Below are 19,872 nucleotides of genomic sequence, written 5' to 3' on the forward strand. Positions count from 1 at the left end.
AGCAATTGAAATGTAATCTGGTGTTTCAAAAAGAAAAAAAAAGCAATTGAAATGTAATCATCCTGCTAGAGATCGAATGTCAATTCGTGACAGACTTTGCTAGTAGGGCATCAACACACCATCAGAATGCCTCCTCTGATCAAGCGGTCAAGAGAATCGCCAACATCTCTCCTTCAACTGCACATACTGGACTGAGGTTTGGTATATCTTCACTCGCAAGGCCCATCTCTCTCCTCCTGCTCTATTTGAGGATTGCTTAATATAGATTAAATGCCCTTTAAAAGATCTCAATGTGGTTCTGATAATGAAGCACACCTTCCAAGCTTCTGTATCTTGATTTGGAAGGAGAGAAGCTCTCGCCTGCATAGCTCTATATGTATGCCGTCTTCTTCGCTCATTGCTGATATTCAGCTAATCAAAGCTCGGCTCCTTTTCGCATGTTGATCATCTGTTGATCTGGATCTGTTCAATAATTTTGTTGATACTTTGCAAGAAAACCCGTTTGCAATACTAAAGTAACGAAAAATATTTAGTTACAAAAATGAAATGCAATCATAAAAAAAAAAAGAACCAATCATCCAAATAATAATTTAATTATAGCTGCAAGCAATATAATGTTTGTGCATTAACAGTTTCGAGGGAATCAAATCATATTGGATATAAATTTATAGAGTAACCCACATTTTAACTAGAATGATTGAAAAAATAAAAATCTCTTGCAAAAATTAAAGATCATTTAACTAATTTAATTAAAAAGGAAATAATATTTTGGATAAAAAAGAAAATAATATTATAAACCATACGTAAATTAAAAGTAAATGAAAAGATTATGAATATTTTTGTAGTTTGACAATAAAATAATTAAAAATGTAAAAAATAAAAATCCCAAAATAGCAAAAGTCAATTAATTTTAGAGTTTCCACAAATAGGTTGATGCATAATATAGATATTCTAAAACTAGTGGCATAAACTGTTTTCATGTCCTAATAATCCTCCTATCCTCTCCTTATTATTTTTTTTTGTTTTCCTTAACTGTGAGAAAGTTAAAAATTGGTGTATCATCTTGCGAGAAGATTAAAATCCATGTATCATTTTTATTCTGCATGATCACACTGATTCATGCAAAAACAAATCATCATTGTTTTGCTTCACAATGGCGTCCACTCCTCCTCAAAATTCGAAGAAAGTTCGAAACAATTCTGGTAGTGGCCAAACTGTAAAATTTGCAAGACGGACATCTAGTGGACGATATGTGAGTTTATCTCGGGACAATATTGAATTATCAGGCGAGTTCTCTGGAGATTATTCTAACTATACAGTGCACATACCTCCAACGCCTGACAACCAGCCCATGGCCACTAAAGCTGAAGAGCAGTATGTGTCAAATTCCCTATTTACTGGTGGTTTTAACAGTGTCACGCGTGCACATCTTATGGACAAAGTCATCGATTCAGATGTCACACACCCTCAGATGGCTGGCGCTAAAGGTTCTTCGTGTGCCATGCCTGCTTGCGACGGAAAAGTCATGAAAGACGAGAGAGGAAAAGACGTGATGCCATGCGAATGTCGGTATGTGTTAAACACTAGAATACTTTATTTGCTTATTTCACAAGGCAATGACAAGGTTTCTAACCAACTTAGTGGTTGCTTAGGTTCAAGATCTGCAGAGATTGTTTCATGGATGCCCAGAAAGAAACAGGCTTATGTCCAGGATGTAAAGAACAATATAAAATTGGAGATCTAGACGATGATACACCTGATTTTTCTAGTGGTGCACTCCCTTTACCAGCTCCAGGAAAAGGTCAACGTGGGAACAACAACATGTCTATGATGAAAAGAAATCAAAACGGTGAATTTGATCATAATAGATGGTTATTTGAAACACAAGGCACATATGGTTATGGAAATGCGTATTGGCCTCAAGATGAAATGTACGGTGATGATATGGATGAAGGAATGAGAGGTGGCATGGTGGAAACAGCTGACAAGCCATGGCGACCTCTGAGCCGGCGGATCCCAATCCCAGCTGCCATCATAAGCCCGTATAGATTGCTAATCGCAATTCGTTTTGTGGTGCTATGTTTTTTTCTAACTTGGAGGATTAGAAACCCTAATGAAGACGCAATATGGTTATGGCTGATGTCAATAATATGCGAGCTTTGGTTTGGATTTTCATGGATATTAGATCAAATCCCAAAGTTGTGTCCCATAAACCGCTCTACCGACCTTGAAGTTCTTCGTGACAAATTTGACATGCCTTCTCCTTCGAACCCCACAGGGAGATCCGATCTCCCAGGTATTGACCTCTTTGTGTCCACAGCAGATCCTGAGAAAGAGCCACCCCTTGTCACTGCCAACACTATGCTTTCCATCCTGGCCGTTGATTATCCAGTGGAGAAAGTGTCGTGTTACCTTTCTGATGATGGAGGAGCCCTTTTATCATTTGAAGCTATGGCAGAAGCTGCTAGTTTTGCAGACTTATGGGTGCCCTTTTGCCGCAAACATAACATCGAACCCCGAAATCCAGATACATATTTTAGTTTGAAGATAGATCCAACAAAGAACAAGAGTAGGATTGATTTTGTGAAAGATAGGAGGAAGATTAAGAGGGAGTATGATGAGTTCAAAGTTCGCATCAATGGGCTCCCTGACTCAATAAGAAGGAGGTCAGATGCGTTTAATGCAAGAGAGGAAATGAAGGCTCTAAAACAGATGAGAGAAAGTGGAGGTGATCCGATGGAACCTGTGAAGGTCCTCAAAGCCACATGGATGGCTGATGGTACCCACTGGCCAGGAACTTGGGCAGCCGCTACTCGAGAGCATTCCAAAGGTGATCATGCTGGAATTTTACAGGTGATGTTGAAACCACCCAGCAGCGATCCTTTAATCGGCAATGACAGTGATAAAATCATCGATTTTTCAGAAACAGATACTCGTTTACCCATGTTTGTGTATGTGTCACGTGAAAAGCGACCTGGTTATGATCACAACAAGAAAGCTGGAGCAATGAATGCACTTGTTCGTGCCTCTGCTATTCTCTCAAATGGACCTTTCATCCTTAATCTTGATTGTGATCATTACATTTATAATTGTAAGGCCATTAGAGAAGGGATGTGTTTTATGATGGACAGGGGTGGTGAAGATATTTGCTACATTCAGTTTCCACAAAGATTTGAAGGCATCGATCCTTCTGATAGATATGCTAACAATAACACTGTATTTTTTGATGGTAATATGCGTGCCCTCGATGGTGTCCAGGTATATATATATATATATATATATATACATTAATATAAACCAATTATAATTGGTCTGTAATGAAATAACAATTTTTGTTTGATTCTTTTTTTGGTAGGGACCAGTTTATGTAGGAACAGGTACTATGTTTAGGCGCTTTGCCTTATATGGTTTTGATCCACCAAATCCTGATAAGATTCTCGAGAAGAAGGAATCAGAAACAGAGGCTTTAACCACCAGTGACTTTGACCCAGACCTTGACGTCACACAACTCCCCAAGCGCTTTGGCAACTCTACACTTCTAGCAGAGTCAATTCCTATTGCAGAGTTCCAAGGTCGTCCATTGGCAGACCACCCTGCTGTCAAGTATGGCCGTCCTCCTGGGGCGCTTAGAGTCCCTCGCGACCCACTTGATGCCACCACAGTCGCAGAATCAGTTTCTGTAATCTCTTGTTGGTATGAGGATAAAACAGAGTGGGGAGATAGAGTCGGATGGATTTATGGATCAGTGACAGAGGACGTGGTCACAGGGTATCGCATGCATAATCGTGGGTGGCGCTCTGTTTACTGCATCACCAAAAGGGATTCTTTTCGAGGCTCTGCACCCATTAATCTCACAGATCGTCTTCACCAGGTCTTACGGTGGGCAACCGGGTCTGTTGAGATCTTCTTCTCTAGAAACAACGCCATTCTCGCCTCAAAACGTCTCAAGTTCCTCCAACGTCTCGCATACCTTAATGTTGGAATATATCCTTTTACATCATTGTTTCTAATCCTCTACTGTTTTCTTCCGGCCTTCTCTCTTTTCTCTGGCCAGTTTATCGTGCGGACGCTCAGTATCTCTTTCTTAGTTTACCTCCTTATAATCACCATTTGTTTGATTGGCTTGGCGGTTTTGGAGGTTAAGTGGTCAGGCATTGGACTGGAGGAATGGTGGAGAAATGAACAGTGGTGGCTTATCTCAGGAACAAGCTCTCACCTTTATGCTGTGGTCCAAGGAATTCTCAAAGTCATTGCAGGCATCGAGATTTCCTTTACCTTAACAACCAAATCGGGAGGAGATGACAACGATGACATATACGCAGATTTATACATAGTAAAATGGTCGTCATTGATGATACCGCCCATTGTGATAGCAATGGTGAACATAATAGCAATTGTAGTGGCATTCGTTAGGACGATATACCAAGCAGTGCCACAATGGAGCAAGTTAATTGGAGGAGCATTTTTCAGTTTCTGGGTGTTGGCACATTTGTATCCATTCGCAAAAGGACTAATGGGACGAAGAGGCAAGACTCCAACAATAGTTTTCGTGTGGGCAGGTCTAATTGCCATCACCATTTCTTTACTATGGACGGCTATTAATCCTAATTCTGGACCTGTTGCTGCTGCTGAAGGTGTTGGAGGCGGTGGGTTTCAATTTCCTTGAAAATGTTTATTTATATATATCTAGGCGACTTGAGTTCTTAGTAGACTAATTAATCAAATAATATGCACTTATTCAAAATCTTTTTTGTTTTGTTTATTTTTCCTTTCGTGATAGTAAATTTTAACATATATATTTGGATTGACATTTGATGAATGTAACATGCGATTATATAACAGTAGAATGTCATATTCGAGAGTCCTTGTTATTAGAATCAGACCAGGTAAGATATCCAGCAGATGGACGTAACAATAATGTCTTAGATAATCAAGCACGGTCCACATGTTCTTTGTTTCGAAAGAGAGATCTCTCAAGACAAATGAGTTCTCTTTTTTTTACTCTATATAAAGACAAATGAGTTCTTTCTTAGAAACTTATGATATGTCGACGACTCAGAGAAACTGGATACGTGATCAGCCTGAAGTTTGAAACAGGTAAAGCATAAACACCACGAAATAGCTAATAAAGGTCCGGCAGTCGTCAACTCTAACTCCTGCAGACACGAATAGAAAAATAATCTCAATATAGAACCTAATTCTTGGATATGTAGACTAAATAAATAATGCATATAGAACATCAAATGCTGCATAAAGTTTGAGAGCTCCAATCCTCCAGCAGTCGTGGCAATGCACACTGGTTTCACTTGGAGCCAGCTGGTCTTAGGAAATAAGTTATTCCATGCAACGTACTCGATTTCAAGAATGAATGCATACAGAAAATAAACGACAGGCCATAGTTTCTGAATTAGGCGTCTTCTGAAGAGCACAAATGCAGTGCAGCAATCAGTGCAATGTATACCAAGGAGTGGCATTCAATAAAGCGAAATTTGCCGTAGTGGTTAAGCATATTCTCAATCCAAAACTTAAAAGTATTAACACATTCTTATGCGTTTCAAACCTCTCCTTCAATGCCAAAATCCTCCTCCAATTCCACCTGTGACTCTCTTTGATGCTTCCCTCAGAAGTGACGACCAAATGATAATTTCCTACTAGTGTCACTTCAGAGCCTCAAGTCTATGGGATGCAGAAAACCAGCTGCCAGATTTTCACGGGGAGAGAAAAAAGGCCATGAGTTACTAGTAGCCTCCCCTTGTTTTCACTGAAATAGAGCGTGATCAGTGGAAGATTGGTTTTCACCATTAGAGCAATACTAATCTTCTCCTTTTCTTCTGTTTAGCCTCTCCTTTATGCAAGAATCAACATTCTTTCATCAACAGAGAAATTCTTTGAATCATAAAAGAAAGAAGTAATGTCATATAACTTGGTTACCGGTAGAAAGAATGGTGGTCATGTGTAAGACCTCCTTTGCACATACATATGTCCATCACCCTTTTAAAAATCTTTCTTAGTTCTCTTGTTTCGTAATAGTTCTGGTACAAACTCACTTAATAATGAATATGCTTGATTATTTATAATTATACATATGCTTCTAAGAAAAGAAAAGAAAAAAGGAGAGTAAATCAGTCAGTTCCAGATGTGATCGTCGCATGGATCACAACCTTCCTGAGCAATGTCGGTGATCTGAACGCCGGCGTCGTAGGTCTTGCCGGCTTCCCAGTTGGCAGGAAGAACCTTCTTAGACCAGAGCATTTTTCCGTCGTAGCCAGCTGTCACCACGAACCTGAACTGAAGAGGTCCGGTGGGTACATTGTCAGTGACCCATACGGCGCCGTGGCTTCGGGTCATGTAACTCCAGTTGGAGGAACCAACCTGAGCAATGTCGATGGCTACGACTTCGGTTTGGCCTCCTTGGTACAAGAGCTTTATAGCCAAGTAGTATGGTTTTTTGCTTGATTCTTCAACTCTAACATTCAACATCTTCTTGTTTCCGTAGTCGCAAGGAACTCTGTTTTTTTCAGTTTTTTTTGTCCCATTACTTTTACTGTATTACCAAAGCAAAAAAAATAAAAAGAAGTGTCTTTGTATGATGATGAACCTGTGGTATTCAACGTCGACGATGCCTTGTCTGAGAAGATCTGTGTCAGCCCCGACAACCGGTTTAGCCATGGCCCTGAAGGCTCTGCTGCTGAGGACGAGATCGGTCTGGTTGCTCATGTTGAGGTCGGTGACCATCACCGTGGTTCCTTTGGTGCTGCAAAGAGTGGGGTTGTGGCATCTGACCTGAAAGCAAGCACCGCAGCCAGCGCCGTCTTTGTAGATGGAAGGAACGGCGGCGGCGATGTGACCGGCGAAGAAAGCCGTAGCCATGGAACCATAAGAACAAGCTCCGGCTGCAAGGCAAGGCAATGGATGAGAAAACAAAAACAAAAACAAAAAAGAGAGAGTATAAAACAATAAGAAAGAGAGAGTGGATACAGGATAGGGCAGATGCGGAGGAGAAAAAAGCAGCCTTAGAGTGGTGAGGACATCGGTCGCAGGCGTCAACTGAGGAAGAGGAGGAGAAAAGCAGCACAACAACGACGAAGAAGAGAAAGCGGCAGAGTCCCATTTTGTATTTCCTCTGCTTCACGTTTCTGAGATAAAAATTTATAAGGGATGCGATGAGAAGAGGAAAGCTAGTGTGAATATATATATATATATATATAATGAAGAAGAAGAAGGAAGTGGTTGCCAGCTCAGCCTCGCAACACACTGACAAGTCGTATGTTAGAATGGAGAAGCAAGCAGGGTGACCTGGCGTGCCTACTATCCTCACAATTTACTCAAGCACACGTTTTGTGGAATACATACTCTAATATTCTTTGACATTCACATCATCTTCAAGTTTTGTGTAAAACATATATCTTATTCTTCTCCTCCTTTTCAGGTCACTCATCATATTTAGTATTATTATTTATCATCAAATAAACAAAGGGCCATTTCCTAGTGTTAATATGGGTGGATGACGTGCCTACTCTTTGCATCACAGCTGTGCCCCCAGCTGTTCACTTCGCCATTGGTTACCATTTCTCCTGATTTCTTATTATTATCTCTCTCTCTCTTTAGGCAACATCTGTTATCTTAAGTAAACTGAGAAAATCTGACCAATAACCATGTTTGTTGTTTTATTTTTGTAATCAGAACTGAACCAGTACATTTTAAACAAATATGTAGTCAATTTAGGGTCGGAGAGAGAGATAAGAACCAAAAATAAAAGGAATGGCTTGTAGGTGGGGGAAGATAGGGGTACAAATGCCAAAGTCTTGTATGTATGGCATGCTAACATTCCAAACCCTAAACTTCACTTTCTTTCTTCCGTTTTCACCTTTTCGTCACTTGCCCTTTGCTTTACACACGTTGTATCATAATAATATTCCCTTTTCTTCTTTTGTTGGAGTTGAAAGAAAAAGAGAGCAAATGCGAGAAGAACTAAAAAGAAAGATTACGTTTACGATTATAACAACTCTTTTTGTCTGAACTTATATATATCATAAACTCTATCATAACAACTCATTTTCCACTAACAAAGAAGTCCTTGTGACTCATAATTAGATCACGATTTCCCTACCGGGGTTCTTATTGTTCCTTTGTTTGTTAAAATAGCGAAGGCAATGAAACCTTCTGAATATTCGCTAGATCGGTAACCAAGCGGCGTTACTAAAACCCAAACTAGCCTTCTTATGCTCATTCTTTTGTTGTAAGCCCATCTTCCGATTCGGCCCACTTTTACTAGCATTCAAATTAAAAAAAATAAAAAAATTGCCAACAAGTTTAAACACTGTATAGATCCGGCGAGAGAGAGAGGATAGATAGATCCGGCGACGCGATGCTATTAAGCGCTTCAGCGACTCCTCTCCGATTTGGTGGGCATGTTCCCGAGAAACCCTGTCGTATGCGCATGAAACAAGCAATTCGATCATCATCGTCCAATAACTTCGATCTGAGGACGTATTGGACAACCCTAATAACGGAGATCAACCAGAAGCTGGACGAAGCGATACCAGTCAAGTACCCTGCAGGGATCTATGAGGCGATGAGATACTCAGTCCTCGCTAAAGGCGCCAAGCGTGCCCCTCCTGTAATGTGCGTGGCCGCCTGCGAGCTCTTCGGTGGCGATCGACTCGCCGCTTTCCCCACCGCATGTGCCCTTGAAATGGTTCCTCTCTCTCTCTCTCTCTTTGCAATTTAGAAACCCTCTTCTTGGCTCCTCTTGGTTGGAAAAAAAAAACAAAATTTGATTTTTGTTGTTGTTGTAATGGAATAATCCTAATCAGGTCCACGCGGCTTCGCTGATTCACGATGACCTCCCCTGTATGGACGATGATCCTGTCCGCAGAGGAAAGCCATCTAACCACACTGTCTTCGGCGCTGACATGGCCATTCTGGCTGGTGATGCCCTCTTCCCGCTCGGCTTCCAGCACATTGTCTCTCTCACCCCTCCCCACCTTGTTCCCCGATCCACCATCCTCCGTCTCATCTCCGAGATTGCCCGCACCGTCGGCTCCACCGGCATGGCTGCAGGGCAGTACGTTGATCTCGAAGGAGGCCCCTTTCCTATTTCCTTTGCTCAGGAGAAGAAATTCGGAGCCATGGGGGAGTGCTCTGCCGTCTGTGGAGGTCTCTTGGGTGGTGCCACTGACGATGAGCTTCAGAGTCTCAGATTGTACGGCAGAGCTGTTGGGATGCTGTATCAGGTGGTGGATGACATCAGAGACGACGACAAGAAGAAGAAGAAGAAGAAGAGCTATGCGGGAGTCTTTGGTTCCGAGAGGGCAATGGAAATGGCAGATGAGCTTAGTGTAAAGGCCAAGAAGGAGCTGCAAGTGTTTGACAAGTATGGAGACGCATCCGTTGCTCCTCTCTACAGTTTCGTTGACTACGCTGCTCACCGAGACTTCCTCCTTCATGTCTGAATATTGATGGGCCTGTTTTCTTTGCGTTTTGGGCTTTATCTGTTATCTACGTGTATCATATTATTTGTTAGCCACGTCAAAATTGTGCGTGTTTAAGTATGAATTAACTGGTAGATTATATTTTGTTTGAACAAGTGTACCTATGTTCAAAGTGTTTTCCAAAATGGATCTTGTCCATCTTGGTTGGATGATCTATTTGTTAATGAAAGAATTAGCATATGGTGTGTTTTGGAGTTTGTAGTCCATATTTCGTTGTGATAGTTGTGATGAGTATTGCTGTATTGCGGTATGTGTGAACTTTAAGAACCATTCTTTGTAATGGTGTGGAATCAATATATGCAAACTCAGACGGTAAAAAAGGAAAGAACAAGTGTACATACTTGTTGCTGTTGATGTCTAACAAAGGAAAGTGTCTTCTGATGTTTAGACGACATTGCCAACTCTTACTCTTATAAAATTGTTTTATTAGTCTAGTTTCTCAATTAAGATCAAAGCCAAAGTCTTATCTTCTTTCTTTAAAACTCTTTCCACTTTTAATCGGTGGCCATCTTATCCAATGTAATGATGCATACATCATATCCTACAACCTTTATATATACGAGTTATTGATATTAGTGGTTAGTCCGCCCTACGGGCGGGATAATTGCCATTTATGTTATTAAACAAAGAAAATTAGTCATCAAATAAGATTTTTAATTGAACTATACTGTTGTAGGTGCTTTCTATGTTGAAGGTTTTTTTTTCTTTGTTAGATGTGAATAGCTGATGGAGCCGCTAGTTTTAGAGAAGCTTGATGATGAGTTTATTTCAATATAGTAGTATGCATAACACAAAATGTTTGTTTGTTTGACATAGTGGACGTATACAAATAGTTGAACATATGGTAGAAGTCAAGAAATGACACTGACGATTTTTTTATTGAACAGTAATTGTTATTAGTCCACACATTAACTTCACCCTATTACAACTGTCAAGGTAAGAAAATGTGAATAAAATTTACAGATTTATCCTACTTCATTTTCTAGTCTCCTCTCTCTCTCTCTTTTTATCTTCTACTACCTCGGCCAAATCCATTTTTTTTCTTTTTGTCCTCGTTTCCTGTAAAAGAAAAGCCTTTCTTCTTCTACTTCAACACCACCTTAAAATTCTAAGAAAAAAATAAATCCAATTTTCAAAGTGACGACTGTTTCAAACTTGACTTTCCCTATCACTTTTGTTAAGAAAGTTCCTAAAAAAGTTACGAAATCTCATATGCGTATCTTCTGTTTCTTTCTTTCACATATAGCCTTATAGGTTTCGTTTTTAGCAGAACGGTGTCTGAACCTGCCACTTGTTAATGGGAAACTGTTGAATGGGATGGAAGCAACCTGGTTACGATGATTTGGCCTAAAACAAAAGAGATTCGTGGAACTCCTGATCTTCACAACCTCACGGATTTGACTATGTTGGAGTCTTTGAGTATCAGATTTCTGGTTCGATTCTTGATCTCACCGGTCTCACTCGTTTGTAGACGCTGAATCTAGACAACAATCTCTTCACTCTGATCCCAAGAATCTACTTTCTGGCATAAGCTCGCGTCAAAAAGCGTAACGATCCATGAAACTCTCAAGGAAGCGCGTCTCTCAAGAACCTCCCCTCACCAATTGAACGTAACCGAGACGATCCTTGATGTCTTCAGGTCTCTTCTCGTCCCTCTCTGAAATATCTGTCATGTATAACACAGCCTCGTGTACATAAAAGTGTTCTCCTAATGGCTCAGTTTCATCGGGTTTGCTATAATCTGAAGACATGACCAGACAAACTTTTGTCTCTGGTGGAACGAACTCTCATGCCGGAACAATAGCTTCTCCGGATGACTCAATGACTACGGGTGACCCGTTACGTGCTGTAAGTATACACTATGCCATCCAGATATTAACAGAAAACCATGTCAGAAAACACAACGCTTATGTTTTTTAAGAGTCAAACCTTGTTCATCGTGCAGTTCTGGTTATTCGTCAGGCATCTTGGTACACATCATGATCGTTGTCATCACCATGTCTGGTAATTATGTTCTTGATCTTCTTAGCTTTTTATTCATTTTCTTGTATATTCTAGTGGTAACATTCTCTTGATGAGCTTATTCCTATGATCCCACAATATATAAGGCAAACCCATTATTAAGATTGTCTTGTTTGATTTCAATTATGGCTGCGCAAATCCATATAAATTCTTCTTCTCGTTGAAGTTGTTCTGCTCATCGCTTGAAGGTTAGAAGATTTATACTGAAATTTTGTACAATGAACCCTTGATAGCTTATTTATAGGATCCAAATCCTGAAGAATCCGAAGAGATCGAAGGTTCTGGTGAATTGAAGAGTAGTGGGGAGAGAATTTAATGAGATTAAATGTTGTGTTTATGGATTGAACATAAATAGTGATTCAGTTACTTGATCTCGCGATGAAGAAGATATTAGAGTTTCAGGATGCGGCTTGAAGAAGGGAAGTGGTTGCAATGGGCCAAAAGTAGAAAAAGCCCAACACAAATAACCATAAGTGAAGCATAAAGAACCAAGCCTAGTCGATAACACAACACAAATCCGTAAATTTTAAACGCGTGAGAGGGAGCTGACGTGCCACTCTCTCTTTCCTCTGCGGTGTCTGACGTGTCCGAATGCAGACTTCCTATTGGTCGATTTTTTTTGTCGACGTGGATAGCCTCCCTACTCCTTATATATCCCTTTTAGTATTAGTCAGATGTACGTTATCCCCCACATTGTATACTTTCTCTCAAACAAAAATCACCAATCTATTTCATGCGGATTATCATCACACCTTTTGCTGGATTTGTCAGTTTCCATACATCAACTAATACGAACTCTTTTGATACTCTTTTGATACAATGAATCCGGTATACAATAAAATGGATCGTGTAATACGAACTGGATAAACCTGGCTCACATAACTTTATGATTTATGTAAACCAAAACAGGGCTTATTCAAAAGGGTGTTTAAATATTCGAATGATTTGGTGATATTATTTTATAACTGATCTGACATTGTGTTTAGTGGTTGAATCTTTAATATATCTATCTGGTACTTAATTGATCAACGAATAGATTAATTATACACATGTACTCCCATATTTTGTTGCTCAATATGATTTTATTTATGTCTACGTATAATGAACTTGGCACGCAACCATAATTTACACCATTAGTTTAGTCGATCTCGCACAATACTCAGGATGCATTAACATAATATAATACACAATGAGAAGAAGAAAACCAGAGTGGATGGTTACTTTAGAACGACGACAATTCGCGGCTTCGCTGGCTTGAAAGAGGACCTTTGGTGAGCGTAAAGGGGCAACAGTCCACGTGGGATGAAATACAGCCATGTTCTGCCACGTCATCGACATTGGGACCCTACTGAAACACTAAATAATTTAGTCTTCTACTAATAATGATGACCGGTCAAAGCGGTTTATTCCTTTTCCGGCTGCCGCATCTTATTACCCTCGGTCAACTCCTTCCGTATTTATCACCAACATGACCTATTTTTTTTTTTAAAGACCTAATCTCATTTCATGAACTTTTTTTGGGTGTTTAAACTAGTAGTCATCGTACTCTGGATCATTTATTCTTTCGCCGTCAAAAAAAAACTAGTAGTCATGTTCATGTATCCTGTATATATATCTCTGATGAAAATGAAAATATTTATTTGTCGACGTCTAAACTCTCCCAATACGGCAGGCCTCATCCGGCATGGCTAATATTGCATTATATATTGCGAAGAACTGCTTAATAATAGTGGGTGCCTAATCGTATGGAAAATGCTATAGAATGTACAGAGCTGCACGTGTCTCCATTTATTTTACAATATTTTTAATTTGGGTCAATACAATATGCGTCTTTAATTATAGTTTTAGAGTACTATGTTGCTTCGAATTATTTGATGGAAAATATGGAATGCATTAATATAAGAGACCATATAGACATTTTTATCATATACAAGCTGAGAAGTGAGCAGCCATGGACGTGTATTATTTAATTATATATGTATTTATAGTCTATTACACCACAACTTCAGATCATAAAATATATTGGCTACACACGTGAAGAAAAAAAAATACTAAGAATATACATATACCATTATATAGTGTTCCCGTAATTTGCCACTAGTTTACGTGAGTGTATTTGCTTAATCATATCCTAATAGTAGTCAGCCGCCCCGCAAAATTAAAATAAGAAGATGATGTTTTCCAACTTATATATGCATAATGCATTGCAAGACCTCAGTTTAATGCAAATGAGCTTAGTTTAGAGAGACGCTGTAGAAGAAGTCCTGTGTAGAAGTTATGATGTGTTGGTAGTTTACCCTGTAGACGGTAGTTTATATCATTATATGATGTACATATAAAAAGGGGAGATACTTATGAAACAAGGTTATGTATATTTGAGAAAGGGGGTGTTTATTTGAGAGAGAGGAAAGTAAAGATGGAGAAATAACGTAAAAAGGAAATGGGTGGAACCTGGACCGGGCGGATAAGTGTTGGGGGTGGGGTCACATTTGGGCGTAATCAGTAGGGGAGGAATGTATTTTTGTTTTTGTTTTTGTTTGATCTCCTCTTTAATTACTTAATCACGATTTTAAAATGGGGGATTAAGAAAATAGAAGAAGTCGCCTGCTTGAAATGACAAAAATACCCTAAAACATTAAAGGATTAGTATGGCCACGGCGGCATGAGTAAGATGCGGCGTCGTTTAAAAGACAAGGAAGATGAGATAAAAGCTCATTAGACCTGCCTCCACAATACTTATGAGTGATTGATCATCTCTCTCTCTTTGCATTTGAATTGATTTTGCAAATCTCATAAAAGGGGATTCAGTTATAAAAAAATTAAAAAAAAGGAATCGTTGAGTTTAATTTGCTCAATGGTGGTGGTGATGGAGAGTTGCGGAAGTAGAGTCTTACCGATGATGTCGCAGGCGGGCATGGAGCGGCGGGAGCGGATGAAAGTGGAGGTGTTCGAAGAGGTCATCCTTCGTCTCCGTCAATCTGATAATATTGACACGGATCTCCCCGGTTTCGTCGACGACCTCTGGGCTCACTTCAATCGCCTCCCGGCCAGGTAAACAGATTTTGAGATTAATGTTTCCGTATAGGCAAATGAGCAGCTCAAAAAAGATTATTCTTGTATTAGGTATGCATTGGATGTGAATGTAGAGAGGGCTGAAGACGTTGTCATGCACCAGAGATTGCTTCTTTCGGCTCTTGATCCGCATAACAGGAGGCCTGCTATCCAAGTTCGTCTCGTCCAGGTCCAGGTCCTTTTCTTTTCTTATCTTCTTTCTTACTTGTCTTTTATTGAATGTTTGGTGACTCTCTCATCTTAGGTTCAACAACCTCCAGCTGACTCGGACTCTCTTACCAATGAAACAACTTCTTCTCCTGCCAGGTGACCAACCAACCAATTCTTCATTCTCTTTCAAACAAAGCAAAGCAACTAACCTCTGCTTTTCCACTTTCCAGCATTCATCCTCCGCCTGCCTTTGGTTCATCTCCCAATCTCGAAGCACTTGCCCTTGCACTTGCTGCCCATGACCACGATGAGGGCGACAACTCTGTGCGTAACAATTCTCTCTATTCCCGGTATGTTTTGCTACTCTTCTACTCTTTCCTTGTGGCACTATTCAACTCCTAACTCCCCCTCTTTGTTGCAGTCCCCTGCATGAGATCACCTTTTCCACACTAGACAAACCTAAACTCCTTTTGCAGGTAAGATTCTCACATGGAATCTATATTGCATTATGTAATCCTGCATTACACGTCTTCGGCTTTTCTTTTCTTCTTTCCGCAATGCTTGAAAATTGGGATACTTTTATTGTTCTTCCTCCCAAATACTTTTTAAAATATGGTATGTAGTTGGAATAAGTATGTCTGAGTATTGATGTCATCAATTTGAATATTCGTATTTTGCAATTACAGTAATACCTATGAATATATATGACTTACTTTGAAATATATTTTGATTCATCACTGCGTTACTAAGCCAGCGTAAACGATGCAGTTAACTGCATTGCTTGCTGAGCTTGGGCTGAATATTCAAGAGGCGCATGTTTTTTCTACAACCGATGGCTTCTCACTCGATGTTTTTGTCGTTGATGGTTGGTACGAGGTACCTTCTCTTGTTTCCCCTCTCCTTTTTCTTTCTCTATTGCAAGTTGTTCTTTCATTTTACGAAACCCTTTTACCTTTGCTTTATTTTTTCAATCGTTTAGTGATTTAGTAGCTGAAATGCAACTTGAAAAGAAAAAAAAAACAAACTTATATGAAGAAAGCTTCCTAGTCAATAAGCTGGTATGCTACCTTTTTTTAATTATTCAGGAAGTAGACAGACTTAGAATGGCATTGGAGACAGAAGCAGCAAAGATTGAGGTAATTTAATACTTTCGTGCAATATGCAGACTGGTGATTTATGGACTACGCTTTCTTTCCAATCACTTAATTCCTAATGAAATAGAGTTGGTAGCTCTGTACACTTTCTCAACATCTCACAATAATGTCATGTCGTGTTGTGTGTTATTAATGAATTTCATTACACTCAGTTGCAGGACCAAAGCTGGCCTATGCAGCAATCCTTCTCTCCTGAAAAGCAAAACGGGACAGCGAAAGATCATGTCGTAATACCCACTGATGGAACTGATGTTTGGGAAATCAACCTTACACAATTAAAATTCGGGCATAAGATAGCATCTGGTTCTTACGGAAATCTGTAAGTCGGTTCCACCTATTAAATACATTTTGTCATTTTAAGATGCTCAAATCTATCTTGTATTATTCAGGTATAAAGGTACATACTTAAGCCAGGAAGTTGCTATCAAAATCCTCAAGCCAGAGCGTCTAGATTCTGAGCTAGAGAAAGAGTTTTCCCAAGAAGTCTTTATTATGAGGTTTGTGTGCCTTCCTGTCTTGGGCACGCTGTGAACTTATGTGTTGATAAAAAAAATATCATCTTAGACTCGTAAGATATCATTCCAAATCTTTTCATTTTCAGGAAAGTTAGGCACAAAAACGTTGTTCAGTTCATTGGTGCTTGCACCAAGCCTCCACATCTCTGTATTGTTACAGGTATGCCACAGTGAACCTATTTATGTGCATTACTATACTTGATATAATTTTGTTCTAGGCTTATTATTTATACTTATTTTTTCGTTACTCTCTTTGTTATTTAATTAGAGTTCATGCCCGGTGGAAGTGTATATGACTATCTACACAAGCAAAAGGGCGTGTTTAAGCTTCCAGCTTTGTTTAAAGTAGCTATAGATATTTGCAAAGGGATGAACTACTTACACCAAAATAACATAATTCACAGAGATTTGAAGGCTGCCAACCTTCTAATGGACGAAAATGAGGTAACACTCTCATCTTAGTGTGAATTGGCATTTGGGCGGAGCTTGCATACTTTGGTTGAAACTCTACTCTATGTAAATGTTCAAATAAAGATATTTTGCCTGCATCACATATGCTATATCCTAGAGCATGAGTTCTACAGGATGCTGCTTGTCATCATGTTCTTTTTAGTACACAGTTGCAGATTCATATTGGTGTGTGGATTTTTGTTTTGTCTGTTGGTACAGGTTGTTAAGGTTGCAGATTTTGGGGTGGCTAGAGTAAAAGCACAAACTGGAGTTATGACAGCTGAAACTGGAACATATCGGTGGATGGCTCCGGAGGTATGGTAGTGAGATGTCCTTTGATACTGTTTGTATAGTTTAGTATGTCAGTAGCTTATGAAAGTTAGCTCAGCCAATGTCTCCGATGATTAGGATTATTTCAAAATCGGTTAGCTATTATGAGATGACTAGTAAGTAGCTTGTGTGGTTGGTTCTGACTTCTGAGACAATAAAAATTTGGTGGAAATCCAGGTGATAGAACACAAGCCATATGATCACAAGGCAGACGTTTTCAGCTACGGGATTGTGCTATGGGAGTTGTTGACTGGCAAGGTAATTGGGCGACTTTTGTCTTGAGAAAAATAAAGTCTTGCAAAGGAAGGTGACAGTATAACTAACGTTAGTGATGTTTTTTATGTAACGGCAGCTTCCTTATGAATACATGACGCCATTGCAGGCAGCCGTAGGGGTGGTCCAAAAGGTAAATTGCCTGTTTTCATTTGTTTGCTTGGAAACGCAGATAGCTAAAAAGGGGGCTGTGTTGTGGGTGGGAAAACAGGGATTAAGGCCGAAAATACCGAAGAAGACGCATCCGAAAATGAGAGAGCTAATGGAGAGATTGTGGGAGAAGGATCCAAGCCTGAGACCAGACTTCGCAGAGATCAAAGAGAAGCTAGAAGAGATAGCCAAGGAAGTAAGTAAGAGAAAGAAATGGTTATGAAAGTGGATTGAATAGAGAGAGAGTAATTGAAGTGAATGTGTGTGTGTGTGTGTAGGTAGGAGAAGAGGGGGAGGAGAGGAAAAACGCATCAAGAGGAGGAGGGGGTATCTTTGCAGCACTGAGGAGAAGTGCAACAACACATCATTGAATAACATACAAACATGGCTGTGCATATGGTATTATAATTGTTAGCTGGTATTCAATTGATTTTGTAAGTTATTATATACACCCCATACTCAAAACTCTTAAGAATTTGTTGTTGTTGTACGAGACTGTTAGTATGTTAAAGATTGACCCCAAAAAAAAATCAGTAACTTTGAGGGACATAAAAATATCTACCACAATACATATTACAAGTAAAAACAGGACATGGGGCTACTTGAGAAGAGGAGCGGCATTGCGAATGGAGAGATAGTGGTGGACTTGGTGGGTGGAGAGTGACCTTAGAGTCTTGAAAACATGAGCATTTGCATAGCGGAGGTTTGTTCTGGGGTCTACATATGGCGCCTGTCACCAAACCAAACCAAGAGATGATCAAACTAAAGAAAAGGTCGAAAATCAGAAATAAATTAGAAATAAATACCTCGAATCCAGTGACATCGCAAATTCTCTTGCATGGTTGAGTGGATGGAGGCGACTCGATGTTGATATCTGCACACGAAAGAAAGATTGATTATAGTGAAGAGGAGGAGGAGAAGTATTTTAATTTTTCTGAATCGAGAGAGAGAGAGAGATACAAAAGGGATGATGATCAGGGTCAGCTTGGAGGATCTGCTTGAGATGTTTCCACCTTCCTCGAGACTGGCCCTTTGGGTACTTTTCATAGGCCTGTGTCTTCTTAAAGCTCAGATGCATCGGAACCACTATATCTGCCTCCACCAACTCCCCCTCCATCTTCTCTTCTGTTAGTTAAACCCTAGCTCCATCCGAGGAGGAGGACGATGCTTTTTATACGCCCTCTCTCGGTTGTTAATAACCGGTCTGGTCCGGTCCGGTATTGTGAATTAAGAAAAACAAATGAGTAAACCAAGCTAAAAGAGTTCCTTCTTCTTCTCTCTCAGATTATGGCATGATTCAAACTGAATGAAGAGTGATTCCCGCCAATTCAAACGCTCAATCTAAAGGTCAGAGAGCTCTCCTCCCTCGAGTCTGAGAATTAGGTGGATCCATGAATTGTTTGAGTTAGTAATGGATATTTCTATTGCGGCTGAGTGAGACAGATGATGATGATGCCTTCTTCTTCTTCTCTCCCACTAGACTGCTTTGCTTGCTTATTCCAACAGCTTTCTTTTTCCCATTCCCGTTGCCTACAACCCTGATAAGGTCGGCATTTGGCGTCTTATTCTACTCAAAACTCCTCCTTATGATGAACCTAGGCTAAGAGGAACGGCAAAGTCCCCAAAATCTTAATTACTACTGTTAATTAGTAGTAATTAACATAAATAAAACAATGTCTCCTTGTTAATAATTATGCTAAGTCCTTTCTCTTGTTTTTACACACACATGTTCCAGAGGGAGCGGTGATAATAAGAGAACACACTGCAATGACCAATCTCTTCAGCTGCCTGTGGTTCAACGAGGTACACCCAGGGACCAGCTTAGCTTTGGGTACGTAGTGGACAGACTAAAATGAGCCTTCAAGGTGTTCATGTTTCACAACTGTGATGTGAATACAACTCTCTCTTTCCCTCACATCCGACAACATTCCTCTAAGATCGAGTGGGTCAAGAGTGTCAAGGAACTCAAAGGGAAAGGAGAGTGTTTGAAGGAGAGCCGAGGCGGCTTTGGGCTCTGGACTCCTTATCCAGGGGATCTTGATTCCGTTGAGCTGCCACAAGTTGTAAGAACTTCCAATGCTGGTTGAGGCAAAAGCACGATTATAAACTAAGCTTTGCTAGCAAGGCAAAAACATGCTAACAAATTTGAAGAGAGAACAAGGCGATTTGCTAAACCAGCCAAAAAGCCATTCAGTGCTTGAATTGTTTCCTGGTCCTTCGAGCAGATATTGTGTTCCTAATTGCCCCTAGGACAATTCAAAA

At 39.9% G+C, this 19,872-nt stretch overlaps 5 protein-coding genes across 8 annotated transcripts; 3 read left to right on the forward strand and 2 right to left on the reverse strand.

Annotated features, from left to right (window-relative positions):
• The first annotated feature begins 904 nt into the window (after nucleotides 1–904).
• LOC103836676 (cellulose synthase-like protein D4) lies at nucleotides 905–4,861 on the forward strand. Its single transcript, XM_033282197.1, has 3 exons — nucleotides 905–1,569; nucleotides 1,653–3,258; nucleotides 3,356–4,861. The coding sequence occupies exons 1-3, from the start codon at nucleotides 1,154–1,156 to the stop codon at nucleotides 4,664–4,666; spliced, it is 3,333 nt and encodes a 1,110-aa protein (XP_033138088.1). The 5' UTR covers nucleotides 905–1,153; the 3' UTR covers nucleotides 4,667–4,861.
• Nucleotides 4,862–5,901: 1,040 nt separating this feature from the next.
• LOC103845929 (expansin-like A2) lies at nucleotides 5,902–7,253 on the reverse strand. 2 transcript variants are annotated; one of them, XM_033282233.1, is made up of 4 exons: nucleotides 7,235–7,253; nucleotides 6,979–7,136; nucleotides 6,599–6,893; nucleotides 5,902–6,508 (listed from the first exon to the last, which is right to left on the reverse strand). In XM_033282233.1, the coding sequence occupies exons 2-4, from the start codon at nucleotides 7,109–7,111 to the stop codon at nucleotides 6,127–6,129; spliced, it is 810 nt and encodes a 269-aa protein (XP_033138124.1). In that variant the 5' UTR covers nucleotides 7,112–7,136; nucleotides 7,235–7,253; the 3' UTR covers nucleotides 5,902–6,126. The 2 variants fall into 2 exon arrangements, with proteins under 2 accessions (XP_033138124.1, XP_009124092.1); XM_009125844.3 differs by lacking the exon at nucleotides 7,235–7,253 and having other exon boundaries at nucleotides 6,979–7,228.
• An 816-nt stretch (nucleotides 7,254–8,069) lies between these two features.
• On the forward strand, nucleotides 8,070–9,688 carry LOC103850518 (heterodimeric geranylgeranyl pyrophosphate synthase small subunit, chloroplastic). Its single transcript, XM_009127632.1, has 2 exons — nucleotides 8,070–8,698; nucleotides 8,817–9,688. The coding sequence occupies exons 1-2, from the start codon at nucleotides 8,369–8,371 to the stop codon at nucleotides 9,453–9,455; spliced, it is 969 nt and encodes a 322-aa protein (XP_009125880.1). The 5' UTR covers nucleotides 8,070–8,368; the 3' UTR covers nucleotides 9,456–9,688.
• A 2,734-nt stretch (nucleotides 9,689–12,422) lies between these two features.
• On the forward strand, nucleotides 12,423–18,103 carry LOC103851482 (serine/threonine-protein kinase STY46). 3 transcript variants are annotated; one of them, XM_009129990.3, is made up of 16 exons: nucleotides 12,423–14,567; nucleotides 14,640–14,763; nucleotides 14,833–14,894; nucleotides 14,969–15,088; nucleotides 15,160–15,214; nucleotides 15,507–15,614; nucleotides 15,824–15,874; nucleotides 16,051–16,211; nucleotides 16,282–16,389; nucleotides 16,494–16,567; nucleotides 16,676–16,851; nucleotides 17,077–17,172; nucleotides 17,365–17,445; nucleotides 17,540–17,593; nucleotides 17,672–17,806; nucleotides 17,889–18,080. In XM_009129990.3, exons 1-16 carry the CDS (start codon nucleotides 14,371–14,373, stop codon nucleotides 17,979–17,981), a joined length of 1,695 nt encoding a protein of 564 aa, XP_009128238.2. In that variant the 5' UTR covers nucleotides 12,423–14,370; the 3' UTR covers nucleotides 17,982–18,080. The 3 variants fall into 3 exon arrangements, with proteins under 3 accessions (XP_009128238.2, XP_009127581.2, XP_009126908.2); XM_009129333.3 differs by having other exon boundaries at nucleotides 13,383–14,567; nucleotides 14,640–14,757; nucleotides 16,045–16,211; XM_009128660.3 differs by having other exon boundaries at nucleotides 13,398–14,567; nucleotides 16,045–16,211; nucleotides 17,889–18,103.
• LOC103853645 (chromatin-remodeling complex subunit ies6) lies at nucleotides 18,079–18,780 on the reverse strand. The gene is made up of 3 exons (XM_033282246.1): nucleotides 18,571–18,780; nucleotides 18,417–18,484; nucleotides 18,079–18,340 (listed from the first exon to the last, which is right to left on the reverse strand). Exons 1-3 carry the CDS (start codon nucleotides 18,725–18,727, stop codon nucleotides 18,209–18,211), a joined length of 357 nt encoding a protein of 118 aa, XP_033138137.1. The 5' UTR covers nucleotides 18,728–18,780; the 3' UTR covers nucleotides 18,079–18,208.
• Nucleotides 18,781–19,872: the final 1,092 nt, after the last annotated feature.

The sequence above is a fragment of the Brassica rapa genome, chromosome A01, assembly GCF_000309985.2.
Source record: "Brassica rapa cultivar Chiifu-401-42 chromosome A01, CAAS_Brap_v3.01, whole genome shotgun sequence".
Lineage (NCBI taxonomy): Eukaryota > Viridiplantae > Streptophyta > Magnoliopsida > Brassicales > Brassicaceae > Brassica > Brassica rapa.